Consider the following 27884-nt stretch of genomic DNA (forward strand, 5'->3'; position numbering starts at 1 on the left):
GGAATTTCGTAAAATCCGTTCTTAGCTGACCTCTACTCGGCAAAAGGAATATTCCTACCAAATTTCAAGTCAATCGACCTAATAGTTTCTGAGATTTCGTGATGAGTGAGTTAAAAAATGGGATCTCCTATATATATATATATATAGATTCACAAATATAGGTATACAAATACATAGAGTGATCATATAATGGTACATGATCATCTATTAGGGCTTTTACCTTATATAAAAATTTTTAATTTTTTTTATATTTAATGCCTTCTTATTATCCTTTAGGAATTGAATTTTATAATTTTTTAATTAACGCCCACGCAAGGATTTGTGAGGGTGGCATTTCATAAAATTCATTCTTTACAGCTCAAAAACTCCAAAAAAATCAATCTGGCCAAGTTTCAATCCTTTAGCTGCTATAGATTAAAAGGTACAATTTCTTTTAATTTTACGCCCACGCACGGACATGTGGGGGTAGAATTTAATGAAATTTATTCTTAACAGCTCAAAAACGCCAAAAAAGCATTCTGGCCATGTTTCAAAGTATTAATAGCTATAGATTGAAATTTACGAATTTTTTCTTAATTTGACGCCCACGCACGGGCACGCCAGGGGGGTGGAATGTCACAGAATTCGTTTTTAAAAAATTTCTAAATGTAATTTGAAACATTCTGACCAAGTTTTGAACTATTAAAAGCCATAATTGAAAAATATGAATTTTTTTTCGTGAACACCCCCGCAACCCCCCTTGTGGGTGGAATTTCGTGAAATCCGTTCTTAGCTGACCTCTACTTGGCAAAAGGAATATTCCTGCCAAATTTCAAGTCTCTAGGTCTTATAGTTCCAGAGATATCGTGATGAGTGACTATCTATATCTATAGAAAGTCTCCTATATATATATATATATATATATATATATATATATATATAGATAGATTTGACAGTTAAGGGGGTATTCTGGTCTAGAGCCCTACTTTTTGGGTATTTTTCAAACTAGGATAAAAAAAAAATTAAAAACATTTTTACTATCCATTTTTTTATATAATATTTATTGATTTTTAAAGTATATAAAAAAAATTAAAAAAAAAAAAAAAAGTCAAAAATTCATCCAGTGACAGGTCGGTGAAACGGGGGTTGCTAGTCAAACAGTGCTCCCTGGTTGACATGATTCCAACCCTTGTAGTAATCTAAATCGAACAAACAAACAAAATTCTTAATTAGTAAAGATGTCGCTACATCTTGAATTTTGGCCGAAAAAAAAAAAAAAAAATTCACAAAATGGCGTCTACTTGAAAAAAAAAATTTTTTTTTACCCCTGTTTTTCGACCTTTACGAATTTTTTAAAAATACTTCAAATTAAAAATTTTCAAAATCCGTAGCTCCAGTGATAAAGAGATGTATGAAGAAGATTCTCACAAAATTTCAAAGGAATTGGTCAGATAGAACTTGAGATATCGTGTCAACCACTTCAACAAAAGGAGTTTTGAGAAAAACGCGTTTGAAGTTTGAGAAAGATTTCCAGTTAAATAACTCAGATAATTATGTTTAATATTCACTTTGGATTAATCGGCGATTCCATATCCATACATTGGACCTTCTTCTTTCTCAAAATCGAGATTTTGTGAACTTCTATCTTCTAAACGAGCTGTTCTGCCTGCTTTTGAAGCAGCAGAAGCTCGTAGTTCAGAGCGATCAATCCTTAGCTCGTTACTTCTAACAGCAAATGTGTGAGCTTCAGTACCAACGATGATGCCCATGAGTGCCATTATATTTAAAATCTTTAAAAATCCTTCATTAAAAATAGCAACGGCTAAATGATTTGCAATTTCGATAGTTTGGGTTCCAGCGTGAATATGCTTTGGAGCAAAAGTCCATATCAATGAATTGAGAGATTCATTATTATTTTGTGTTTCGGATCCTAAACATCGTTCTAATAAATCATCAGATGATAAGCTGGTATAAATGGGCTTAATTATATCCAATACTTTAACATCCAGAGGAGGGTGCTCGCGGACAAAGCCTTCAAGAGTGTTGTTGGCTGCGGCTTGTTGCCATTTGCACCAGCTTGATGAACCAGTAGGGCAGTACATGTGTTGTGGATCCTCGTCACTTGAACTTCGATGGTAATAAGTAGCCCATATTTCATTTTTCATACTCTGCACACAGTCAGGATGCCGACGAATTCCCAGACCGTAGTATAAACTTAGCTCATTAATAACTTTATCTGTTAATTTACCAGCTCCTTTGCCGCCAATACCTTTATTGTCTTTCTTTGCTTTACGAAGCCTGGCACCCATACGTTTTTGGACATGCCCAACACACTCTTTTTTCACTACAACTGGATTATTATCATACGGGTCCATATCAAGAATACCTTTGAATGTCTTGGAGTCTCCATCTCCAATATATTTGATATATTTTACTCCGTGCTTTTCGACCGATCTATTGAACATTTCAACCACAGAATCTACCTCCATTTTTCCAGCACTTCCCCGGTGATTGATGGTGCATGAATCGTTATGTTCCTCATACCAATCTTGATAAGCTTGAGGATCTGTGTTCTACTTACCTTTCCACAGATTACAACCTTGGCAAAAGCTAAATTTTACAATAGTATCGACAACTTTTTTACAGTATTTACCAATTAGGGTTGTAACGCCAAAAAGTGAAGTGAATCCTCGCTTCTTCCAGGTACCATCTCCAGAAACCGTCAAGTGCTTTGGATTTTCATATTTTCATATATATTAGGGTGCTTTTTTTTTTTGCGACTATTTTTTTTTTCGCTTCCATCCCGAAATTTTGTTGGAAATACACCCAAAAAAATTCCCTGAAAGTTTGAGCCCTTAATATTAATATTAAGTACTCCTACACAGCGTGTGAAGATTTCCCATTTGAATTATACGAGAACTTTCATTTTTTTTTTTTAAATTTCTATAGCTCAGTGGCATTTTATAGCATCGCTTTGACCATGGACGGGTTTTTTTCAGAATTAAATGCTCTACAAAAGTGTCCATTGTCGCGAAGTCGTAACACATACTGGCGGGGTAGTACGGACCGCCAAACCGAATTTTTTATAGAATTCTTGTTTTTTCACTCATTATCTCATAAACAACAAGACATACAGAAAAAATGTAAATGATAATTTTGTAGGAAATTCAATTCTCTACAAAAAAGGTCCTCAGCACCAAATCACTAAGATCGATATTTTCTGAGATATTAATCATTGAAGTTTACCTAGCATTGAATTTCCACAAAATGTTGAATCAAATCTTAAAAAATATTGATTTTTTTCTTTTTAGGAGGAACAGGGAGTTCATCCTCAAAATCAGAATATGTTCGTTTCAACCCACTGGAATTTGATGATAGACTACAAAAACTTGCTGGCATCGAATGTTGCGATAATTTCATGCCTAAAACAATTTTTTCAGAATTAAATAAATAAACCCAATCGATTCAAATATTTTTCAAATTTTATATTCAGCTTCTGTTATCCAGAAGCAAAGATATTCTTTGAATTGAGTTTCCGTCAATTTTCCCCAATAAAAATAAGACAAAATGATATATATGTGTTTTAAATTTATTGGTTACAGAGACTTTAATTTTTTAATAGCGTGGGAATTTTCGACTGCAAAAAAATCGAAAACAAATTTTTTGAAGTAAAACTTTTTGTCAAAATTGAATAAATTTTGATTTATCTCACTTATTCAGATTTACTTGATAGAAATTTTACCAAAAATGATAGACTAATAATTAGAAAAAAAGTTATGAATCTAGAAACAAATTTTAAAATATTGAAAAATTATATAGAATTCAATTTTCAGAAAATGAGGTTAAGAAAATTAGAATTTTAATGCGAATTAAATTTTACAAGTAAGTAGAAAAATATGAGTCTAAATTATAAGAAATTGTTTTCGATTATTAAAAATGATTGATTGTTGAGCTTGATAATTTATAGTTGTATGTGAGAAGAAACTAACCAATTTCGTCTGTATTATTCTCATTATCTTCATTTGTTATCTCCTGTTCAGTGTCAGATTTATTCTGAAAAGTTTCCACCGGCAAGAAATTAGTAACGGGCGAGTGAAGATTGGTTTTCCCCTTTTGACACTCATTCAGAAATTGTTGCTGCTCTTTTGGCAAATTCTTAACCATTGTGGAATTCGAAATATCGAACAATTTATCTAGTTTTTGGTTAAACTTTTCAACATTCTGTTTTTGTGCTTTCGATTTTTTTCCCTCTTGTGATGTGTCTTCACTTTTATATATTCGGCATAAAATTTTTCCAACTTCGTAAGACTGTGCTGAGGACGTATAGTTGGAATCTTGAAACTAGCCCGAATAGTATTAGTATCGTTAATAACACTAGTAGCACTATTTCGAATAGTTAATTTTAAAGACTGATGTTTATACATAAAAAATTTAGTAAGTCACGATACGAAGGCAGCTTATTATTATTTATTTGGATTCTTTCAAATCCAATTAAATAATTCCAAGTTTTATTACCAATTTTGCACTCATTGTAATGATGGTTAAAGTCGACCTAACCTCAAATTTAACAAAGTATACATACAACGGCGTCACACTGATCAATGCCCACTAAGCTTTGTTCTTACTCTCGCGGGATTAGTACGCGAAAACAAAGAAAGCGCTGCAATTAAAGGGAAATTTGTTGAACGCATTCAAGGTCAAGTGAAAGCTCAGTAGTACTACCAGAGCAAGAAAAATAAACCGCAATTAATCAGTATCACAATACACAGCAACAAAGAAACATCCTATATTATTCGTAATGATCATACACAATATATTTTTATCTAGAATTTCATTGAAATTGAATTATTAAATGATAAATTCAAATATTATGGGGTGATTTAAATGAGAAATTTATTTAAAAATAAAAAACTTCAGAAAAATACAATTAAAAATTTTTTACGTTAAATTTGTAACTTAATCAATAAGTAATTACTAATTATAATTATGATACGAATAAAAAAATCATTATTTTTTAAGATTTGATTCAACATTTTGTGGAAATTCAATGCTACGTAAACTTCAATGATTAATATCTCAGAAAATATCGATCTTAGTGATTTGGTGCTGAGGACCTTTTTTGTAGAGAATTGAATTTCCTACAAAATTATCATTAACATTTTTTCTGTATGTCTTGTTGTTTATGAGATAATGAGTGAAAAAACAAGAATTCTATAAAAAATTCGGTTTGGTGGTCCGTACTACCCCGCCAGTATGAGTTACGACTTCGCGACAATGGACACTTTTGTAGAGCATTCAATTCTGAAAAAAAACCCGTCCATGGTCAAAGTGATGCTATGAAATGCCACTGAGCTATAGAAATTTAAAAAAAAAAAATGAAAGTTCTCGTATATTTCAAATGGGAAATCTTCACACGCTGTGTAGGAGTACTTAATATTAATATTAAGGGCTCAAACTTTCAGGGAATTTTTTTGGGTGTATTTCCAACAAAATTTCGGGATGGAAACGAAAAAAAAAAAATAGTCGCAAAAAAAAAAGCACCCTAATATATATATATATATATATATTAGGGTGTGCCAAAATGTAACTTCCGTGGAGAACCTTTTAAAATTGGAATTTTGAGTTCCGCTTTTAACGGGGGCTGCGTTTGGGCATTTCCTGAGATATTTTGGTGTGAGACGATGTATTTGATTTTCATAGAATTTTTTAACAGGAGATTTAATTGGGTACTTTCGGCCAAATTTTGAATTTTCACCGGAAATGCCCAAACTAAGCTTCTGTTAGAAAATTCTATGAAAATCAAATACATCGTCTATCTATATATATATATATATATATATATATATATATATATATATATATATATATATATATATATACTAGCGGACCCGATAGACGTTGTCATGTACACACGTCAAATTTAGAAATTTTAAGAATGAGCTTGTATAGTTAAAAACATCATTAGTTAACAATATGCAATAGGCATTCTTCAATAATGAACATTTTTGATTTTATATTACATTCTGATTTTATATTCATCAAGAGCTTTCATTTGAGTACCCCTATGCATTTTTGATATATTTTATATATTTATACACTTCACAAATAACATATATATAAAATATATAAAAAATGTTATGTGGGTACTCAAATGAAAGAACTCGATGAGTGTAACATCGGGATGAGCTTATATCTTTCAAAACTTCAATAATTAAGAAATGACATTGTATCTTATTAACTAATGATATTTTTAAAGATATAAGCTCATCCCGATGTTACACTCATCAAGATCTTTCATTTGAGTACCCACATCAATTTTTCATATATTTTATATATTTATATATATTATATATATGTATATATGAAAAATATATCAAAAATGCATGTGGGTACTCAAATGAAAGCTCATGATGAGTAACATCGGAATGATCTTATATCGTTAAAAACATCATTAGTTAACAAAATACATTATCATTCGTTAATTATTAACATTTTCATAAGTATAAGTCCATTATGATTTTATACTCATCAAGACCTTTCATTTGAGCACCCACATGAATTTTTTCATATATCTTATGTTTATGATATTTATAAAATATATGAAAAGTGCATGTGGGTAGTCAAGATCAACAACAATTTATAAATAAAAAATCTATTAAATAAACATTTTCTCGTGGACTGAATTGTGAATCTAAACCATTCTGGAATCCACCGGAAGACACACAAAAAATTTCATTAAAATCGGTCCAGCCGTTTAGGAGGAGTTCAGTGACAAACACACGCACAGAAGAAATATATATATATATAAAGATTAATTTTGAGATTTTTTTTGTAGAACGAAAATTGATCCTTATTTTATTTATTTTAAAAACTCCGAACGCGGATGTTTTTCGGAGTGAAATTCGAAATCACTCCGAAATCACTCCGCAAATAAAAACTCCGGATTCACTCCCTACGCGGAGTGATTAATTACTTCACTCCGGAACTCCGAGTGATGGGAGTGAAATTCACTCCCGATTCACTCTGGATTTTTTACAGTGTAACTAGTCTTTTTGTAGCGATAATCATACTTTGTCTTAGTGTTGCGTAAATACCAAATGTTCGCGCCAGAACACTTGGTAAATTCGCACTCTACTGCATCAGTGGTGCTGCGACTGACGCGCACCCTGATAGTCAACTCCCCGAGGCAGATAGACGATTACGCGCCAACCGGCACAATTAATCTACACGCGGTTGCTAACTACACGTGCTCAGTATTTATAAAGTGTTCATAACGGAATTCCAATTGTCCAGTGCATCTTGTACAAATCTACTCAACGACTCATCCAGGACAATTCTCCACCATCGGAAATTCAGGTACCAATTTCGTGTCCTTCATAATAATTTAATAATAATGAATTGGTTAATAATAATAATTAAAACGTAACCTCTCGATTGTTGTTATGCCGGTATCTCGGGATCATGCTTTACATACTATATAAATTATTTTACATTTTGAATCAGCATTCACAAGAGATTAAATAATATTCAGTCTTAATAATATAATACCTGCATGACTCATTAATTAAAATTGTCTTCAGTTCAAGTCGTTGTCATACCTGGATGAGGTGACGTCACTGATCACCAGGTATGCAAATAATCTTATAATCTCTTGCCTTTATTCAAGCCTCTCTTGTGACTGCTGAGTTCAGTTCGCGTTCTGACTCTCCTCCGTGCTCTTCACTCGTATCATCGCTCGTACTAACTATTGTCGCGTCATTAATAATTTTTATTGTGATAAAATAATAGATCAACAAACTCATGCAATTAATTAAATCTGAGCTCGTATTCAAATCTTGGTAAAATTGATTAACTCAACGCTCTTATTAAAACCTTAAATTGATATTTGTGTATGGTGCCAACATATTGATAACTCGTCTTTATGATTATAATTACAGTACTTTCAAATACTTAATTTAATAATAATTCTCGTATTACTTAATTAAATAGTTCAAATAAATTAAGAAGTTAAATTTATGATAGTTATTAAGAGTCAAGTGTTCACTAATTTTAAACTGTGATATTTTATATAATAAACGAGAAAACCACGAATAAGTGTTTATAATTTCTTTTCAACACCCAGATCCGGTATAAATAAATATTTAATGTTAAGTTAATTTACATTTTGGTCCCTCGAGCCCGATCGGGTGTTGGAAATCGCGTAAAATGTTCACAGACTCACAATCAATCGCGTTCTGTGTTCAAATTCTAACAAAATAAATCATTATTCAGATTCATCAATCATGGGTGACGATAAGGACTCGTCAACATCTACTCCAGCGGATACTCCCCAAGAGGAAACTCCACATCATTCAAGGACGCCTATCATCCAGATCGATCATCAGGATCCCAAGCTCCCACTTGTGAATCCTGCTGATGCCAACAAGGATCACATCATCGAATCCGACACCACTGATGGCGAGAATCCCAAGGACTCGCTGCTCAGCTCGCAAGATTCCAAAAAACGTGGACGCAAGCGCTCAACAAAGGCTTGCGAACTTGATCTCAAGGTCAGTGGGCAATTGTCGAGATTGAAGCTCATCTCTGATATCGAAGCGACGGCTTCATCACTCACCACTGCTGAAGGCCTGTCGTCACTCAAGGCTCGCATGGAGGTGCTCACTCAAGAATGGCAACAGTTTTCATTAATCCATGACCATTTAGCCTCCAATGCCACTGAAGAATTTCTCCAACATCCATACATCAAGGACGGCACCTTTGATGTATCATACAGATCTTACATTGGGGCTCGCACAGCTTTAAGCACTCTCATTCATCAACTAGATGCTCCAGCTCAACCCATTCCAGCTCAACAAGTTGCACCACGAGTTCCTCATCGTGTGGCCCTGCCTCCACTGAACATCAATCACTTCTCTGGTGATTACGCCAAATGGCCAGAGTTCAGGGATATGTTCACCTCAATTGTCATCAATTGTGAAGGTCTTCAAGATGTCGAGCGTCTCCACTACCTAAAGACTCATTTAACAGGACAGGCAGCTCAATTAATAGCTAGTACACCAATGTGCAATGAGAACTTTGCAAGTGCATGGGCTGCAATTCAGAAGAGGTACGATGTTCCTCGTCTACTAGTCTCAGCACAATTGGACAAATTATTAAATTTACCAACTTTGACATCGAAGTCTGCCAAGCAGCTCTACTCAATCATCGATCAGACCCATGAAGCGATCAGTGCACTCGTCGCTCAACAAGTCAATCTTTGTGCCGGAGATTGCTACCTTCTAACTCGACTCATCATATCGAAACTGGATCGATCAACCCGAGAAGCATGGGAATTATCATTGGGATCATCAGTGGAATTTCCATCTCTCTCACAGCTTCGTCAATTCTTGACTGAACGCGCTCGAGCTCAAGAACGGTACGAGGAGAGTACCAACAAGCCTGGCGATCAACAGAGGTCAAGTCACTCCAGCTCAAGATCCACCGCCAAGGCCATCAAGGGCACAGCACACGCCCACATGGCTACTTCAAGCACTCAAGGCTCAACGGTGATTCCAGCGTCTCATGCAGAAGGGAAAAGGACTCCAGTGGCTCAATACCCATGTGACCTGTGCAAGGGAGACCATTACGTGGTCAGGTGTGATCAATTCGGCAGGATGACACCACAAGAGCGGATTCAAGTGGTGGATCAATTCAGACTGTGTCCAAACTGCCTTGGACACCACCGAGTCGAAACATGCAAGTCTCGGTTCAGATGTAAAGTCTGTCAAGGCATTCATCACTCGATGATTCACCCAGATGGATCAATCACATCAACTTCAACCACTTCGGCTCAACAACAATAAAATACTGTGCTTCCGCACAACAATCATCAAGCTCCAGGATCATCATACTCGTTCAACACCGTTGCCCAACTTCAAGATCACCGTACTCAAGATTCAACAGATCCAGATCATCATTCATCAGTTCCAGACTCATCAACTGGTTGTGTTCCAGCTCAACATGCTGCAACGTTACTCGCAACGTGCCAAGTCAATGTCGTGACCAAGCTAAGTACTCATCCAATTCGCATATTACTAGATTCCGGTTCTGAAATCTCTTTTATTTCAGATACATTGGTACAATTATTACATTTACGCCGCACACGTTCCAATATAGCCATTTTAGGAATCGGCTCATCAAAGGCTGGCCACACCAAGGGATGTGTGACAATTACACTAGTGTCACAACATTCAGACCAGTCACTCACGCTGCAGGTTCATATCCTAGGTGGATTAACGGCTCAATTACCAGCTACCTTAATAGTAGATGCCGATGTGGCTCAATTCTCGGATCTTACGCTCGCCGATCCAGCCTTTGCCTCTCCAGGCCCAATTGATGTCATCATTGGAGCTAACTACTATGGTCAAGTCATCACTGGAGAGATTATCAGATGCGAAGCACCTGGATTGCTCGCAAAAAATACAATTTTTGGATGGATCATCCTTGGTCCAGTCCAAGCTAACTTAACAACACCACCTAGGGCTCACCACGCTGTCTCCAATCAACATGATCAGGATCTCCAGGATCTATTATCCAGATTCTGGCTTCAAGAGGAGGTCATGTCCAATCATTCGCGCTCGCTATCACCCGACGAAGAAGCCTGTGAGGCCCACTTCAAGGATACTCATTCACAAGACAGCTCTGGCAGATACATCGTCAGATTGCCATTGATATCATCTCCAAGTCAACTAGGAGATTCATATACTGCAGCACGCCGCTGCTTACAACATCTCATGCGTCGTCTCGATCATGACACAAGACTCAAGACACTTTACATGCAATTCATGAAGGAGTACCAAGATCTCAATCACATGCAGCCTGCAGTTTTACAATCATCAGCAACTCAGTACTTCCTACCTCATCATGGGGTACTGAAGGAAGACAACAATTCAAGCAAGATCCGTGTGGTTTTCAATGGCTCAAAACCAACCAGCTCAGGACTCTCACTCAACGACATCATGCATACTGGGCCGAAGTTACAAGTCAACATCTTTGATGTGCTTATCACATCAAGAAAACATCGGTTCATCTTCATCACAGACGTTACCAAGATGTATCGACAGATACAAGTCCATGAAGATGATCAAGATCTTCAACAAATTCTCTGGTTCGACAAACAAGGAAACATCATCCCATTCAGGCTCACCACCGTCACATACGGCACAAAAGCAGCTCCTTACCTTGCCGTTCGAGCCCTACTCCAGCTCGTAGAAGATGAAGGACATCGGTTCCCATTAGCAATCACACCACTCACGAAAGGTCGCTATGTTGATGACATCTCCGGCGGCGCAGACGACTTCACATCACTTCAAGCAGTTGCTGATGACACTGAACGTCTCTGCACGGCGGGCGGCTTTCCACTCGCAAAATGGGCAAGCAATCATCGCAGATTACGTCAACTCAATCGTGCGGAAGCGATTACACAATACAAAATTGAGGATCCAGAAGTCAGCACCAAGATTTTGGGGATGTACTGGTCTTCACACAGAGATCAATGTTCATTTAAGCATTCACCATCGTGCACCACTCAACCTTGCACGAAACGTGCAATATTATCAGAGATTGCTCAAATATTCGATCCACTGGGATTCCTATCACCAATCATTATTCAAGCTAAGATGTTTATGCAGGAACTCTGGCTTGTGAAACTCGGCTGGGACACTCCACTGTCAGCTGATCTTCGGCATAAGTGGATATCATTCAAGAAACAACTCAACATGATCAACATCATCAAGATTCCCAGGTGGATCCACTCGTCCACGACTTCAACTCTAGAAATCCATGGATTCTCCGATGCATCGCAATTGGCGATGGCGGCAGTAGTATTCATCAAGGTCCTACCAGCAGATCATTCCCAAGAAGCAAAGGTTACGCTGCTTTGCTCCAAGACCAAGGTGGCACCGTTAAAACATTTAACTATTCCACGCTTGGAACTCACCGCTGCTCACATGTTGGCAAAACTAGTCAAGCATTGCCAGACAACTCTTGAATATACTCAAGTACCGACATACTTATGGACCGACTCGTCAATCACACTCACGTGGATACACTCACATCCGTCTCGTTGGAAAGACTTTGTCAGGAATCGGGTGTCATTTATTCAAGATCTAGTTCCAGATGGCCACTGGAAGTTTGTCCCTGGCACGGAAAATCCAGCAGATTGTGCAACTCGAGGCTTGACAACAGCTCAACTCAAGGATCATCGACTATGGTGGTCTGGCCCACCATGGCTACTCAGAGATTCATCGTCCTGGCCAACCAGCCCAATTCACCTCGATGCAGATGGTCAACTAGAAGAACGTCCAATCAAGGCATTCTACGTTTCAGCTCAGCCCTTGGAATCAACATGGAAAATCATGGAACGCCCAATCCCGTTGCTGCGCATGCTCAGAGTCACAGCAATATGTTGGAGAGTGCGCGACATGATCCAGCGCAAACCAAACTCAACTTTGATCCATCCAATCACGTCTCAAGAAATCAACCTAGCACTTCAATTCTGCATCAAGGAAACTCAGCGAGTTCACTTTCATTCTGAGCTCCAACTACTCGCAAAACAAGCATCATGGCCTAAGGATCACCCGTTTGCCCGATTGGTTGCCTTTCAAGACACCGATGGCATCATTCGTGTAGGAGGGAGGCTGGAAAATGCTCCAGACTCTGATCAACAAAAGCACCCTGCAATTTTACCTCGTGATGCTGCTCTGACTCGGCTCATCATCTCTGATGCTCATCAGCGTACCATGCATGGTGGAACTCAACTCACCCTAGCATGCACTCGTCAACGATATTGGATCATCGGTGGACGTCAACCTGTTCGCTCACACATTCTCAAATGTCTCGTCTGTGCTCGACATCGAGGTGTTCGAGCTCAACAATTAATGGGACAGCTACCAGCTCAACGTGTCACTCCATCCCCACCATTCTCACATACAGGAGTTGATTACGCTGGTCCAGTATCAATTAAATCTTGGAAAGGAAGAGGATCAAAGGTATACAAAGGCTGGATCTGTGTGTTCGTCTGCTTGACTACTTCAGCAGTCCATCTGGATCTCGTCAGTGATTATTCATCATCAGGATTCATCGCAGCTCTCAGACGATTCATCCATCGTCGAGGTGTCTGCACATCACTCTACAGCGACTGTGGGACAACGTTTCAAGGCGCATACTCAGAAATCAAACGACTCTTCGTCCAAGGAACTCAGGAATCAAGAGATCTACTCGATTGGGCCACAGTACATCAGATTACATGGCATTTCAATCCACCAGCAGCTCCTCACATGGGTGGAAAGTGGGAGGCAGCTGTGAAATCACTGAAACACCATCTAACTCGAACCATTGGAGAATCATCATTCACGTTTGAGGAATTTACAACTCTTCTGACACAGGTGGAGGCGATTCTCAACTCACGACCCATGGAGGCTCTTTCAGATGACCCTCAGGATCTATCATCACTCACTCCAGGTCATTTTCTCATCGGAAGACCACTCAACGCCATCATTGAACCTTCACTCATCGACACGGATGTCTCAAGGCTATCCAGATGGCAGTTCATTCAACAACGTGTTCAACATTTTTGGAGACACTGGTCCAACAGCTATATCCAACGTCAATTGGCCCGTACCAAGTGGCACCAGGCTCGCCATGACATTCAACTCGGCTCACTAGTCCTGCTCACGGATGAACGAACTCCTCCAACACAGTGGCCACTAGCCAAGGTAATTGCTCTGCACCCTGGAAAGGACAATCTGACCAGAGTGGTAACCATTCAAACGGTCAATGCCACTCTCACTCGACCAATCTCCAAGCTCGCACTCCTGCCACTTGCTCCAGAGCCAGATGCCTAGGACATCTCCAATCGTTTCACCAATCCAATGGATCAATCAAGGACTCAATCAGCAACCCTGTTCCTGATGGCGGGCGGAATGTTGCGTAAATACCAAATGTTCGCGCCAGAACACTTGGTAAATTCGCACTCTACTGCATCAGTGGTGCTGCGACTGACGCGCACCCTGATAGTCAACTCCCCGAGGCAGATAGACGATTACGCGCCAACCGGCACAATTAATCTACACGCGGTGGCTAACTACACGTGCTCAGTATTTATAAAGTGTTCATAACGGAATTCCAATTATCCAGTGCATCTTGTACAAATCTACTCAACGACTCATCCAGGACAATTCTCCACCATCGGAAATTCAGGTACCAATTTCGTGTCCTTCATAATAATTTAATAATAATGAATTGGTTAATAATAATAATTAAAAACGTAACCTCTCGATTGTTGTTATGCCGGTATCTCGGGATCATGCTTTACATACTATATAAATTATTTTACATTTTGAATCAGCATTCACAAGAGATTAAATAATATTCAGTCTTAATAATATAATACCTGCATGACTCATTAATTAAAATTGTCTTCAGTTCAAGTCGTTGTCATACCTGGATGAGGTGACGTCACTGATCACCAGGTATGCAAATAATCTTATAATCTCTTGCCTTTATTCAAGCCTTTCTTGTGACTGCTGAGTTCAGTTCGCGTTCTGACTCTCCTCCGTGCTCTTCACTCGTATCATCGCTCGTACTAACTATTGTCGCGTCATTAATAATTTTTATTGTGATAAAATAATAGATCAACAAACTCATGCAATTAATTAAATCTGAGCTCGTATTCAAATCTTGGTAAAATTGATTAACTCAACGCTCTTATTAAAACCTTAAATTGATATTTGTGTATGGTGCCAACATATTGATAACTCGTCTTTATGATTATAATTACAGTACTTTCAAATACTTAATTTAATAATAATTCTCGTATTACTTAATTAAATAGTTCAAATAAATTAAGAAGTTAAATTTATGATAGTTATTAAGAGTCAAGTGTTCACTAATTTTAAACTGTGATATTTTATATAATAAACGAGAAAACCACGAATAAGTGTTTATAATTTCTTTTCAACACCCAGATCCGGTATAAATAAATATTTAATGTTAAGTTAATTTACACTTAGAGATTTGTAAAGCTCAAAGACTCTACTTTAAGAATATAAAATCGTTTTTTGTAAAAAATTGCGTAAATTATGTGTAAATTCAATTTAAAACAAAAAAGAATTTTTCTCATGTTAATTAAATGGGAAACTAAAATAAAAATAGCGACCCCTTAGAGTTGAGCTACACTGAGAAAACAATTCATTTAAATGAAATGAGGCTCGTTAACTATAAATAAATCTCTTATTTAAATATCACAAGAAATATTTATTTGATACAAATAAATTGATTTATTTGAGACAAAGTTACAGTATATTTGAATGAAATCCAGATTTGTTTATAGTTAACAAATATTTCTTTGGTGCTAACAATGATATATTTCAACCAAATCAGATTTGTTAACTATAAATAAATGGTATGTTTGAATACAGTAAAATCTCTATAAAGTTCCGCTGTGAATAGTTCCGTTCTCCTCAATGTTTTCCCCTTCTCTTTAATATTTCCCCTTCGTTCGCACGACATTAGGCGGAGCATGTTTATATGTGTGAGAGCATAAGTGTGAGGTCGATAAGATAGTTACCCTAGCAGTTTTGTAAATGCTGAAAAAATGTCGCAATTATATAGTATTAATGCGGTATTTTTTCAGCATTTTTTCGGTTGTTTTGGTCAGTTTTTTTATCGAAAAATTACGGAACATTTACCGTAAAAATGCCATACATTTACGCTAAAAATTTAGAATATTTACGCTGAAAATGCGGCATATTTACGGTAATAAGGCGGTAAAATGATTGTATTAAAACCATATTTAAAAAATTGTGTAAAATTAAATAACGCTCGGACTGGGATTCGAACCCAGAACCTCCTGAGGACATGTCGGCTACTCTACCATTTGAGCTACCCAGTCTATACCATATTGTTTTTTTGCTTATTCTATAAACATTAAGCCACACCGTCCATCTTACGATAAGCATATTTAAAATTAAATAATATAATTATATATGTGAAATAATATAACTTTTCGATTTTAGAAAATTTGCAATTTTCTAAGTGAGAAATTAAAAATTGAAATTAAAAATAGAATATATTTACTTAACATATGTATTATTTTATATTAATTACTGCTAAATACCTAATTAAAAAATAATATTCTACATATTTTTTATTCAAAAACAGTATTTACTTTTTGCAAAGTAGCGATGGAGAATAAAAAGCAAAATTTAAAATTTTTCATTTTATTCATTTCTAACATAGAAGTGAACTAAAATAAAACTAAATCTTTAACAATTGTCCATTTAACAATTTGGGCATTAATGCGGTAATTGTATAGTATATTTTTGGTAACTGTACAGCATAAGTGCAGTATATATACTGGATAACTACAGTATAAAAACTGGCCAAAACAACTATAGTTTAACCGCATTATTACCGAATTATAACGGTAAATATACGGCATGAGCATAAATGCCGAAAAATTACGGTATTTTTACGGCATTCTCAAAACCGCGAGGGTATTTTCTAAACCTTAGCCTTATCTTTTCTTAGCCTTATCACCATAAAAATATAAACATAACCCTTGCTGTATAAATATAAGTATCGGTAAACATGTAATATAAACATTATAAAAATAGATACTTATTTAGTTAATTAATAATTATTCTAATATTACTCATCATCCTTAAGTCTCAGTGCATAATGTCAGATAACTTAACTCATCAAGTTGCTCAAAAACAGCTAATTTTGGAAAATAAGCCTTCCTGTCGCTTAACACCAACAAAAACTCGATATTATTAAGCTGCTCGATGAAAATCACTCAAAAACTGACATAGCTGATCAATACGGAGTAACAAGAACTGCAATTTACAAAATATATAAAGCTCGTGACAAGATATTAAATGATAATAATAATAATGTTACTTGTGATAATATCGATAATTATTATGATAAAAAATTGTTTGATCAAAAAGCATTAGAAGCAGTTAACATATTACAACACTGGCATCAAATCAATTGTGATTTTAACAATCAAGATGTTATTAATGATTGTAAAGTTTTAGATAGTATAAAAAAACGTATACTTAATAAATAGTTTTATTTATGATGTAATTGAAATAATATAACTTTAAACAATTAATATAAAATATGTGTCAATTGTATTTAATTCTGACAAATTTTAAAAGTTATCAATATAAAACGAATATTTAAATTTCCCGGGCACTATTTCAGTGTATTGGTGAGTTACCACTCTTTGGATTCATTGGTTTATAAAAAATAAGCCACGCCTCTTTACGATCTACTTTGAATAGTTTCCTACCCCCGAGACCGAAACTTTATAGAAAGTTTACTGTATACTCAATCAAAGCAATGATTTTTAGTTTTAGGTTATAGGAAAGCAGTAAAAGTAGACATATCGAACGTTTGGGGTTAAATGGGCAATTCTTTTGGAATTATTAATTATACTGAAATTAACAATAATACTATGAAGTTAGTCGACGTTTTTAATTTTTAATTTTTTATTTATTAAATTAGATCTAGAAAATATTTTTTTAAAATTGCACTTATAATTTTTCAAGTTTTTTACGAATGAAGTTTTTTAAAACAATTTCTTTTGTAACAATTTTTTCAATAAAAAAAATTCTAAAAATTTTTAAATAACGGCTAACTTAATTTTCATAAATTAACAGACATCTGTCAATTTTTAGGACTTTTATAATAATAAAATTATCACGAAAAAATTTTAATTAAAAAGTTCCACGCCTAAAAATTAAAAAAAAATTACAAGTGCATTAAAATATGTTTTTTATCGTTGATCTGTAATAAAAATTAAAAAAATTGACAGCTGCCTGCTAACTTCAGCATCATAATTATTAATGTCTATTATAGTTAATTATTTCAATACATATTTGTCTAAGCATATATATATATATTTTTTTAAATTTTATTTATTTCTACAAAAATTAAACAAAATATATTTGTAAACTGAGTTAATTTTCATTATTTATTTTTTACAAATCACGTCGAGAAATAACAGTGTGGGGGTTTATATATATATATATTACTCCACTTATTTATATCATTTATATAATTAATTATTAACGCGTGTATGCAGCAACCTTCGCTTTATTAATCACAATTCTCAATTAGTAATACAAAAATAATTAGTTATTTTATTCTTAAAGTAGGATCACATGTATATGTATATTTAATGGTTAGATTAGTAATCATAATAATAATTCAACTGCCAACCGTACGGAGAAGGTCTCAGTCGGTAATTTTTGTATAGTTGAGTTGCCTCCACTGGTGTACAGTGTGTGAGGTTTGACTTGTGTATATGTGTCCATGTATGAATGTGTGCGTGTATATCCCCTACAACAGTGGCGACCGTAGCGACACCAAGCGTAATTCACTTAAAGTGAGATTTGTTAATAGTTAACAAATCTTTATTTAAATGAAATAAATGAGTCGATTCAGTTAAATAAACCAAAACGAGGTAGTATTTGATTCAAAGTAATATATATTTTAATAAAAGAAATTTGTTAACATAAAATATATATTTTTAATTTATTTTAAATAAATCTGCGCATTTGAGCCAAACAAACTGTTTTTTCAGTGTATAGGGCTCATGTTTGGTGAGGATTTTTTTTTATATCAAATAGAAACATTTGAGAGGGTAAGAGTTAAAAAAAAAAATTAAAAAGTTTTTTTGAAGCACCCTAATATACATATATGTAATATATATAAATATATGAAAAATTGATGTGGATACTTAAATGAAAGGTCTTAATGAGTGTAACATCGGGATAAGCTTATATCTTTAAAAATGTCAATAGTTCACAAGATACAAGGTAATTTCATAATTATCTATCTAGAGATAGAACATTTTCGAATGCAGCCTAAATACTTATGATAATAAACTGACTATCGGTGAAAATGATATGAAACCTTGAAAAGTCACGAATTCAAATCAAAACCTTTGCAATAACACTAAACTTCACTTAAAAAAAACCGATTTTGTCATCTGAATGACTATCCTGGACAGAAAATTTTTCCTTATTCTCTTAATAATACAGATAATAATCGTTAAAATGTTTGTTCTCATAATTTTTTTAGAAAATTTATTATTAAATTATTGATTAAATTTATTTCTCTTTCTGGTCACTAGTCAGTACCTGATAACTTTTATTTCTACCTTAAACTTGTCTGGCTCGCCGTCCAAACAATGTTTGACAAAATACTCTACTCGGGAACTTTATTGTTTCATACGTAAACTCGTACTTCAAACATAACTTTGTCATCCGTACGATAAGTTGTTTATGAGAACGTGCTCAGCACATACTAGTTTCTGTGCTATTGTGTTGCAAACTTTAATTTTTTTTTTAAATAAAAAAACCACGAATTTTTTTTATTAAAAGAATAAGACAATTGGGTTAATAAAAAATCTCTGTGATTTGGTGGAAAAAAAGGTTGACAGATCAAAGATGTTTTTTCCAAGCATTGTGTTGGTGAAAAATATTTTTTATTAAAATTTTTCAATTTCCTCTTAACTGTACGCTATTTTAAAACTTTCCAATAGCGCATGAGGACATGGAATTATTTCCTTTGTTACTGTTTGAAGAGCGAGTACACGTTCTGGGAATAATCGAAAAGGAAAAAGGGAGCGAAGACCCGGGAAAAAGTTAGAATGAAGATATTGAAGCTCTTGCTGAGAAATTGGGTATATTGTAAATGTTGAAAAGTTGAGATGAAGTCTTAAATAGACTTGTATTTGCTCGTTCTACTTTACAATCAAAATGATAATAATAATAATAATAATAATAATAATAGTATATTTTGTCAGACATCAATAGCGTATGTAAAGGCGCAATATTTTATTTATATTATTATTTATTTAATCTAGCAAAAACATTTTTAATGGAACTTCTATATTCAACAGGTCGATTTTTTTTATATTTTATTATTTAAAGAAATATTAATATTTTATAATTAATAATAATAACTAGCGACCTTTCAGTCACTATGTGAATACTATGTACTTGTGAACTATAAATAAATAAAATTTTGCTTTATTAAATAATGATTTTTGTTAAATTGCTCTGTACTTTCTTAAATATTGACATTTTTAAAGATATAAGCTCATCCCGATGGTACACTCATCACGAGCTTTCATTTGAGTACCCACATGCATTTTTATGTATTTTTCATGTATTCATATATATAAATATATAAAATATATGAAAAATTGATGTGGGTAGTCAAATGAAAGGTCTCGATGAGTGTAATGTCGGGGTGAACTTATATCTTTAAAAATATCAATATTTCACAAGATATTTGTTAAATTGCACTGTACTTTCTTAACTATTGAAGTTTTTAAAGATATAAGCTCACCCCGATGTTACACTCATCAAGAGCTTTCATTTGAGTACCTACATGCGTTTTGATATATTTTTCATATATTTATATGTATAAATATATAAAATATATGAAAATTGATGTGGGTACTCAAATGAAAGGTCTCGATGAGTGTAATGTCGAGGTAAACTTATTTCTTTAAAAATGTCAATAGTTCTCAAGATACAAGGTCATTTCTTAATTATGTTTCTAGAGATAGAGCATTTTCGAATGCAGCCCGAATACTTATCATAATAAATTGACTATCGGTGAGAATGAAATGAAGCTTTGAAAAGGCACAAATTCAAGTCAAAACCTTTGCAATAACACTAAATTTCACTAAAAAAAACCGATTTGATCATATGACTACCCTAGAAAAAAATTTTTCTTTTTCTCTTAATAATATAGATGATAAAGTTGCTTAAAAAATTATTATTATTATAAAAATTATTTTATTTATGTTCTGTAGAGCAACAACAGAAGAAAAATAATCTTGGATTACTTAAATATTGAGCCGACAAGTTTAACGTGGCTCTTATTATTCATACGTTCATGTTTACATATATATTTATATTTATGTGTTTATTTATACACAGACTCGGATTTGCAATCCAGATACGAAAGTCTGAAAAACCCCACAGAGAATTTTATAGCAGGGGATATTTTATGCAACTCTGATGTTGCGTTTCAAGATAAATCATACCCTTGAGGTTTATGTTTATGTTATAATGACGAAGGAAGTGCCATTATTGGTTTTTTTATTTTTTATTTTTATCGTGACCTAAATAAGACTCCGAAGCGTAATTATTTTTATTGAAGACTCGTTGGTGGCTATTTTTCCGCGGGGAATTTTTCCCAGAGAGTATTTGCCAAAAAAATCGGCAATTGGGCGCCAATAAATCCCTGAAATTTGATGGGTGTCCCGTGTAATAAAAAATATCAATAAACTTGGTGATAAAAAAGTAACAGATAGATATAAATGAAAAAATTTAGAGTTTACCTGTGAAGCCGCGGTTACTCACCCCGTCTCGACGGTTTTTTTTTCCTCGAGCATGGGATTGGGTGGTAGAAGTACAAAGTCGAGAACTAGGAGTGAAAAAATCTAGAAAAGAGAGAAAGAATGGGCGCGAAGGATATCCCCGTGTTGACACCGACTCCCTCGGGCCGGCCCGATCCGACATTTGAGCCAAAGCCTGAATCCATTTTTCGAGTCTTTTTATTGCTTTGCACCCAACACCCAGCACTACCCCACAACTCCTTGTTATAATTTACGGCACCGATGAATGGCCAAATTTTTTCTAAAGAAACGCTTTTGAGCCTTCATACTTGTATTAGCATAGAGAGAAAGTTGTTCCTCCACCCCGCTTGGAGGCTTGAATCATTTAGAAACCATTTTTCTTATGTACTCAAACACCCTCGTTACATTTGAAATCATCCTTCATTCATACTAAACCTCTTTAAATTTTATTTTCTCTAGTCCTACACTTTTATGATCACATTAATTTTCCTTTTTTCTTGTTCATCGCTCCTTCAAGTACATTTTAAATTACTTTAAGGACTTACTTTTATGGTAATGTTTCTTTATTTTGAATTTTTACGGAATTTTTTTTTTTTAACAATTAAAATTTTTTTTTTTAAGAAAATTTTTTATAATAATAATAATAACTAGCAATCTTGCAGTCACTATATGACTGCGGTGACTTTTAAACCACACAGAAAAAAAGGTTCACTTGAGCCAAGAAAATATTTTTCTTCCTAAATATTTTCTTGAGCTAAAAAAAAAAAATTTTTTTTTGACAAGAAATTTCACTTATTCCAACAAAATTAATTCTCTTGCTTTAAGAAATACGTATTTTGATCCAAGAAAATTTATTTAAGTCAAGAAAATCTTGTTTTGAGAAAATTCAACCTCTTGCTCCAAAAAATTTTGTTCTTGATAGAAGTAAATTTTCTTGTCTTGAGAAAATTTCTCTCTTGCTCCAAAAAATTAAATATCTCGATAGTAAATTTTCATTAATATTTTTATTGACTATCATGTCAAATAGAAATATCAAAGATATTGAATCGTTTTTTTTTCATTCAATATGTATAATTGCATGCTAAAATAGTATAAAATAGGTATCAAATATTCAAGAGAAAAATTTTCTCAAGGTAAGAAAATTTTTTTCTTAGCTGAAGTAGGTGGCGCTGCTTTCCTAAAGTATCTAAAAATCTTGATCAAATATAAAAATTTATTGTATCAAGTATTTATGATAATTTGAATTAAGAAAAAATTACTTTCACCAAGAATAGAATTTCAAGAAAAATTTTTACTTCGGCCAACACAACTTCGGTCTTCCTTCAGGCACCCGAAAATTTTCTTGAACCAATAATTTTGTTCTCCAGTCAAGAAATTTTTCTTTTTGTGTATAAATAAATAAAATTTTGCTTCATTAAATAATGACTTTTGTTAAATTGCACTATACTTTCTTAACTATTGACATTTTTAAAGATATAAGCTCATTCCGATGTTACACTCATCAAGAGCTTTCATTTGAGTACCCACACGCATTTTAATATATTTTTCATATATATATATCTATCTATATTAGGGCGTTTCAAAAAAAAAAAATTTTTTTTTTCTTGAAACCAGGCTCAAAAGTTTCGTTTGGATGCCAAAATAGGTCTCTGAAAATATGAGCCCTTAATATTAATATTAAAGTTGTCCGCCGCGCACTTTTCGATTTCCCGTAAGAATAACACAGGAAAAAAGTTTTTTTTTTTCTGATTTTTGTAACTAATGAACCATCGATTGCTTTGGAATTTTAATCAAATATTTTTGTAGAGAATTGAACGCTCTACAAAAAAGCTCTGATATCATTTTTCGATTACTCAACTCATTCAAAAGTTATTCAAGGTCAAAGTTAAATTCATTATCAATTTAGTCGTTTTCTTTATAATCCTCCGAATTTTATTAGTTTCAAGGTCTTAAAATGAATTGAAAGTTTATTTTTAAGGTCTTGGAGTTTAAAAAAAATAAAACTATTATCTTTGGTCATTAAAGATTGCAGTAATTTTATTGAAAAATCATTTTTAAATAGATTGCACATAAAAATAAGTTTAATTTTATTCATTGCCTGAAGAGTTATTCGTGTTTTTGCGTTTTCTTAATTCAGACCAACAGACAAGTGAATTTATTTAACATGTATGTATTCACAACTAATAAATATTATATATTAATTACTTAAAACATAACAAATTAAAAATGTATTACTTCTCATAAATATGAATTTTTTTTGTCTAAAAATGATTTTTACACATTTACATGAAATTGATCTTGCTGAAGAGTTGTCTTATTGTAATTGGGATATCTCTGCCGATGTTCGCGAACTACTTGCAATAAGTATTGCAGTTGTTGCTCATCTTTTGTGAGGTAATTGTTGTATTCCTCAATCAAAGCAACACCTCGTTCAGCTACATCATTAGTGACTTTTAACGTATTGAAATATTCTGAACATTCCTTATATGAATCATTTCTGCACCATGTTGAAATATCATCCTCCAAAAAATCGCATGGCAAATCGAATTTTTTGAATAGTTCTAGCGAATTTTTGGAGACAAAATCACTCAAATCTTTTTCCAATAAAGATTCAAGATCTTGCTCCATAATCTTATACCTTTGACGCATTGGTGTAGAACTTTCCCGATTTTGAATTGCCGCAACAATTTTTTTTTTTCACATCAACAGATACATTGTCGTCAAATAATGAGATTGTGGTCAATTCTTCATTTAAATACCACAAGTGTTCCATCATTTTCTGACAAGCTCGTTGTAACAGTGGCGAATTAATTTTTTTAGAATGAATCAAATTCTTCATAAATTCTAAGTCATTGTTTGGTGCTTGGATAGCAGAAGTTGAATTATACCATACTTTGATGTAAAATAAAATTACAAAAATACAAATTCTGCGTAAATTTTTCTTTTCTTGATCACGAAATAAAAATATTTTCAAGCTGTAAATAGCCTTAGACATCCATCGCGCATGGTGCATTGCACCAGGTCGTTTAAAAGAAAATGATTTTTTATAAGAACTATCAAGAAACACTAAACATAGGAGTAAAAGTTCTTGATAATCATCTCGAGGCTGTGACATCTAAAAAAAAAAAAAAAAAAAAAAAAACAACAACAAATTAATCAATTGTAATTTAAAGATTTAAAAGTCTCAATAAGAGTAATAAACCATTTGTACCTGTAGGCAGTTGTTAATGAAAGTAACAATTTCAGCTTTTTTTTCTATTAAAGTATTTGCTACAGTTTCATCCTCAATTCCACTTTTATAATTGGATTGATCAACTTTGTCCCAGAATTTTTTAAATCTAACAAATATTGGAACGTTAGGACTCGATGTCGTTTTTCAAAGAACTTCAAAATCTCTCAAAATAATCTCCATTATGTGATGGCGACATGGAAGCCATACTAATTTTCTGCCAAGTTCTTTTTCGATTAAAACACAAGTTCCTTTGTAAATACCTAAATCACAAAAAGATACCAAGATAAAATCAATCATACAAACTTTATAAAAATTCAATGAATCATACCAGTATTTACAGGTGGCGTATCAAAACACATTGCTTTCACATATGGAGCAACTTCCCACTGATTCAAAGTGTCAATAACAGCAGAAGCTTGTTTAAGAGCAGTTCCGTCGTCAGCTTTTGGAACTCCGAGAAGTTGATCAACCCCAGAAACTGATAAAAGAACTGCAATACGGTCCACAGTTTTCGTGCTTGCGATATCACTGAGAATTTTCCCGTGCCAATGCACTACATAACGGTCGTCTTTGTGAAATTCAGATTTCAGATCCTTAGCAATATCTGACCTAAATTTAATTCGCGTTCGATAAATTGTACTGTAACTCAGATTAAGAGTTGACAGATTGATTCCCACACTTTTGTACGCAGCAGATAAAATAAAAATGGCATTCCTGTGAGTCACTTGTGATCGATCAAGTGCAGCACAGAGTTCAGGTGTCATTACATTCAATTTTGGAGTTTGTTTCGGTTGGCTAAGTTGACTTTCAAAATCAGATACATCAGTAGATATATGACTCGATGTTGTTGCTGATAAGTTAGATTGAAATAATGAAGATTTTTGACTCGCTAGAGCCACATTAGCGTCAGGTTCGTTTGTATCTAAAAATAATTATTGAAAGTATATTGCAACAGTAATACATGAATAATTGAAATAGCAGTTGATCTAGAACTTACCAACAGGCTCTACGTCCATAGCATCTTCAGTATTTTCCGCTGAGCTCAATTGAACAACATTATCAATCAAACCGAATCTACTTTTTGATCGCTGACCTGATAAGAACAACTTTTTATCATCAGTGAGATATTTTTCGACATTTACTTTGGCAATGTCGAATAAATTTGCCAATTTTTGATGGAAAATTGCTTCATTTTTTTTCTGTATTGCAGACCGTTTTCGTTGAGAAGACTTTTGTAATTTTTTGTCTTCTTCTAATATTCTTTCAAATTTTTTTAACGCATATTTTTTCCCACACGTTGGGATGCCAGCCTCAGACCACTTTTTTCGAGTTTATCAAATGTTTTTTGAAGACTTCCTCTATAATTTATTTTGAGAATATTTTTATGATAAAAAAATACCGCAATAACCTCTTTTATTAAGGGAAGTTTACGTCCAACAAAATCCTCCACTGGATCACTAATAATGCTGATCAATTTATTCATTTTCAATGTTATCATATAATTCACAAAGAAAATTTAAACTTGAAAATTATAAATATTCACTAATTGCTCACGAGTTTCCACAACTTATGTAAACAAGACGTCTATTAAATAGAAATGTCAAAACAATCAATTAATCTAATGAAATGATGACATTTACACTCAGCGCCATCTGATTATCGATTTTGAAATGACAATTTTAAAATAACTGATAACCAATATCTATAGAGCTAACTGTCATTGATAAATTGTTTTAAGTACTTCGTCCATCTTTATCATACAGCGAAAAATATTGGTTAACAATCCTCAGAAGTCTAATTAGTATTTTATAAAATATTTGGGGAACATTTTTTCTAAAAACAATATTTTTGCCAAATCATGCAGAAAAACGGCTAAATTGATAATGAATTTAACTTTGACCTTGAATAACTTTTGAATCGTAGTTGAGTAATCGAAAAATGATATCAGAGCTTTTTTGTAGAGCGTTCAATTCTCTACAAAAATATTTGATTGAAATTGCAGAGCAATGTGCGCTTCATTAGTTACAAAAATCAGAAAAAATTAATTTCGGCGGATTATGAAGAAAATGGCTAAATTGATAATAAATTTAACTTTGACCTTGAATAACTTTTGAATGAGTTGAGTTTCAATGAGTTGAGTTCAATTCTCTACAAAAATATTTGATCAAAATTCCAAAGCAATCGATGGTTCATTAGTTACAAAAATCAGAACAAAAAAAAAATTTTCTTCCTGTGTTATTCTTATGGGAAATCGAAAAGTGCGCGGCGGACAACCTTAATATTAATATTAAGGACTCATATTTTCAGAGACCTATTTTGGCATCCAAACGAAACTTTTGAGCCTGGTTCCAAGAAAAAAAAAAATTTTTTTTTTTTTGAAACGCCCTAAAATATATACATATATATATATATATATATATATATATATATATATATATATATATATATATATATATATATATATATACTAGCGATTTCCCGCCCGCTTCACTGGGCGAATTGAAAAGGAAATAAATTAAATTTTAAGTTTTATTGTTATTTATTTTTTTTCATATTTTCTATATCTCAAATTTCTTTTCTATATCTCATGTGTTTAGAAAATGCAATGCTTTTAATCTGTTACATTTTCGCAATCCCGTAATGAGAACAATTCATCGATTATGTGATCAGCAAAAATAAAATGTATGTAAAATTCGTAGTCCGTTGACTGAATAGCTATATGTAATGTTAAATTTTGGAAACGTTACAATGACTTTTTTGCCGCTGCCAAAGAGACGATTGTTGTAAGAAAATATCACTATTAAGTAAGAAAAATATTTAAATCCGTTGACCTTGGAGGCCATCCCGGTATTTGTCTGTTTCTCTTGAGATTCAAATTTTATATTTGTAGGAACTGTATTTGAAGAATATGAATTTTTTGACAATTATCATTCCCGCACTCCTATGTGGGGGAGGAACTTCGTAAGATCCTATTCGAGATGATTTTTACATTATAAATAAAAGATTCCAACAAAACTTCGAGTCTATAAAAACTATCGATTGGAAATGAGAAATTTTCATTGTTAACGCCCCCACAATCCCTTTTGGGGTTAGAATTCGAGAAAATCCATTTTCAGCTGAACTTGACATTGTACACGAAGATTCTTACCAAATTTAGAATCTGCAGCAGTTACAGTTTGGAAATTAAAATTTTAGATTTTAATACCCACCCCCGCAATCCCTATCGGAAGTAGAATTTTTTGG

At 33.5% G+C, this 27884-nt stretch overlaps 3 protein-coding genes across 5 annotated transcripts in view; 1 reads left to right on the forward strand and 2 right to left on the reverse strand.

The window, feature by feature from the left end:
• LOC123261877 (alpha-2B adrenergic receptor) overlaps positions 1–27884 on the forward strand; it is a 153321-nt gene that overhangs the window by 72134 nt on the left and 53303 nt on the right. Inside the window, exon 3 of one of the 2 annotated variants that reach the window (XM_044723739.1) lies at positions 8251–10658. The exons of the other annotated variant lie outside the window; for it this stretch is intronic. Coding sequence (XP_044579674.1) covers positions 8251–9821 — 1571 coding nt within the window. The 3' untranslated portion in view covers positions 9822–10658. Of the gene's footprint in view, positions 1–8250; positions 10659–27884 lie in introns of those variants that run through there. 2 annotated transcript variants of the gene reach the window in all.
• LOC123261884 lies at positions 2778–4402 on the reverse strand. Its single transcript, XM_044723745.1, has 2 exons — positions 3969–4402; positions 2778–3401 (listed from the first exon to the last, which is right to left on the reverse strand). Exons 1-2 carry the CDS (start codon positions 4141–4143, stop codon positions 3262–3264), a joined length of 315 nt encoding a protein of 104 aa, XP_044579680.1. The 5' UTR covers positions 4144–4402; the 3' UTR covers positions 2778–3261.
• LOC123261880 lies at positions 23435–26328 on the reverse strand. 2 transcript variants are annotated; one of them, XR_006508800.1, is made up of 4 exons: positions 25639–26328; positions 24970–25563; positions 24621–24901; positions 23435–24524 (listed from the first exon to the last, which is right to left on the reverse strand). XR_006508800.1 is itself a non-coding variant. In XM_044723742.1 (3 exons), exons 1-3 carry the CDS (start codon positions 25655–25657, stop codon positions 24786–24788), a joined length of 729 nt encoding a protein of 242 aa, XP_044579677.1. In that variant the 5' UTR covers positions 25658–26328; the 3' UTR covers positions 24550–24785. The 2 variants fall into 2 exon arrangements, 1 of the variants encoding a protein (XP_044579677.1); XM_044723742.1 differs by lacking the exon at positions 23435–24524 and having other exon boundaries at positions 24550–24901.

The sequence above is a fragment of the Cotesia glomerata genome, linkage group LG3 (assembly GCF_020080835.1).
Source record: "Cotesia glomerata isolate CgM1 linkage group LG3, MPM_Cglom_v2.3, whole genome shotgun sequence".
NCBI lineage: Eukaryota > Metazoa > Arthropoda > Insecta > Hymenoptera > Braconidae > Cotesia > Cotesia glomerata.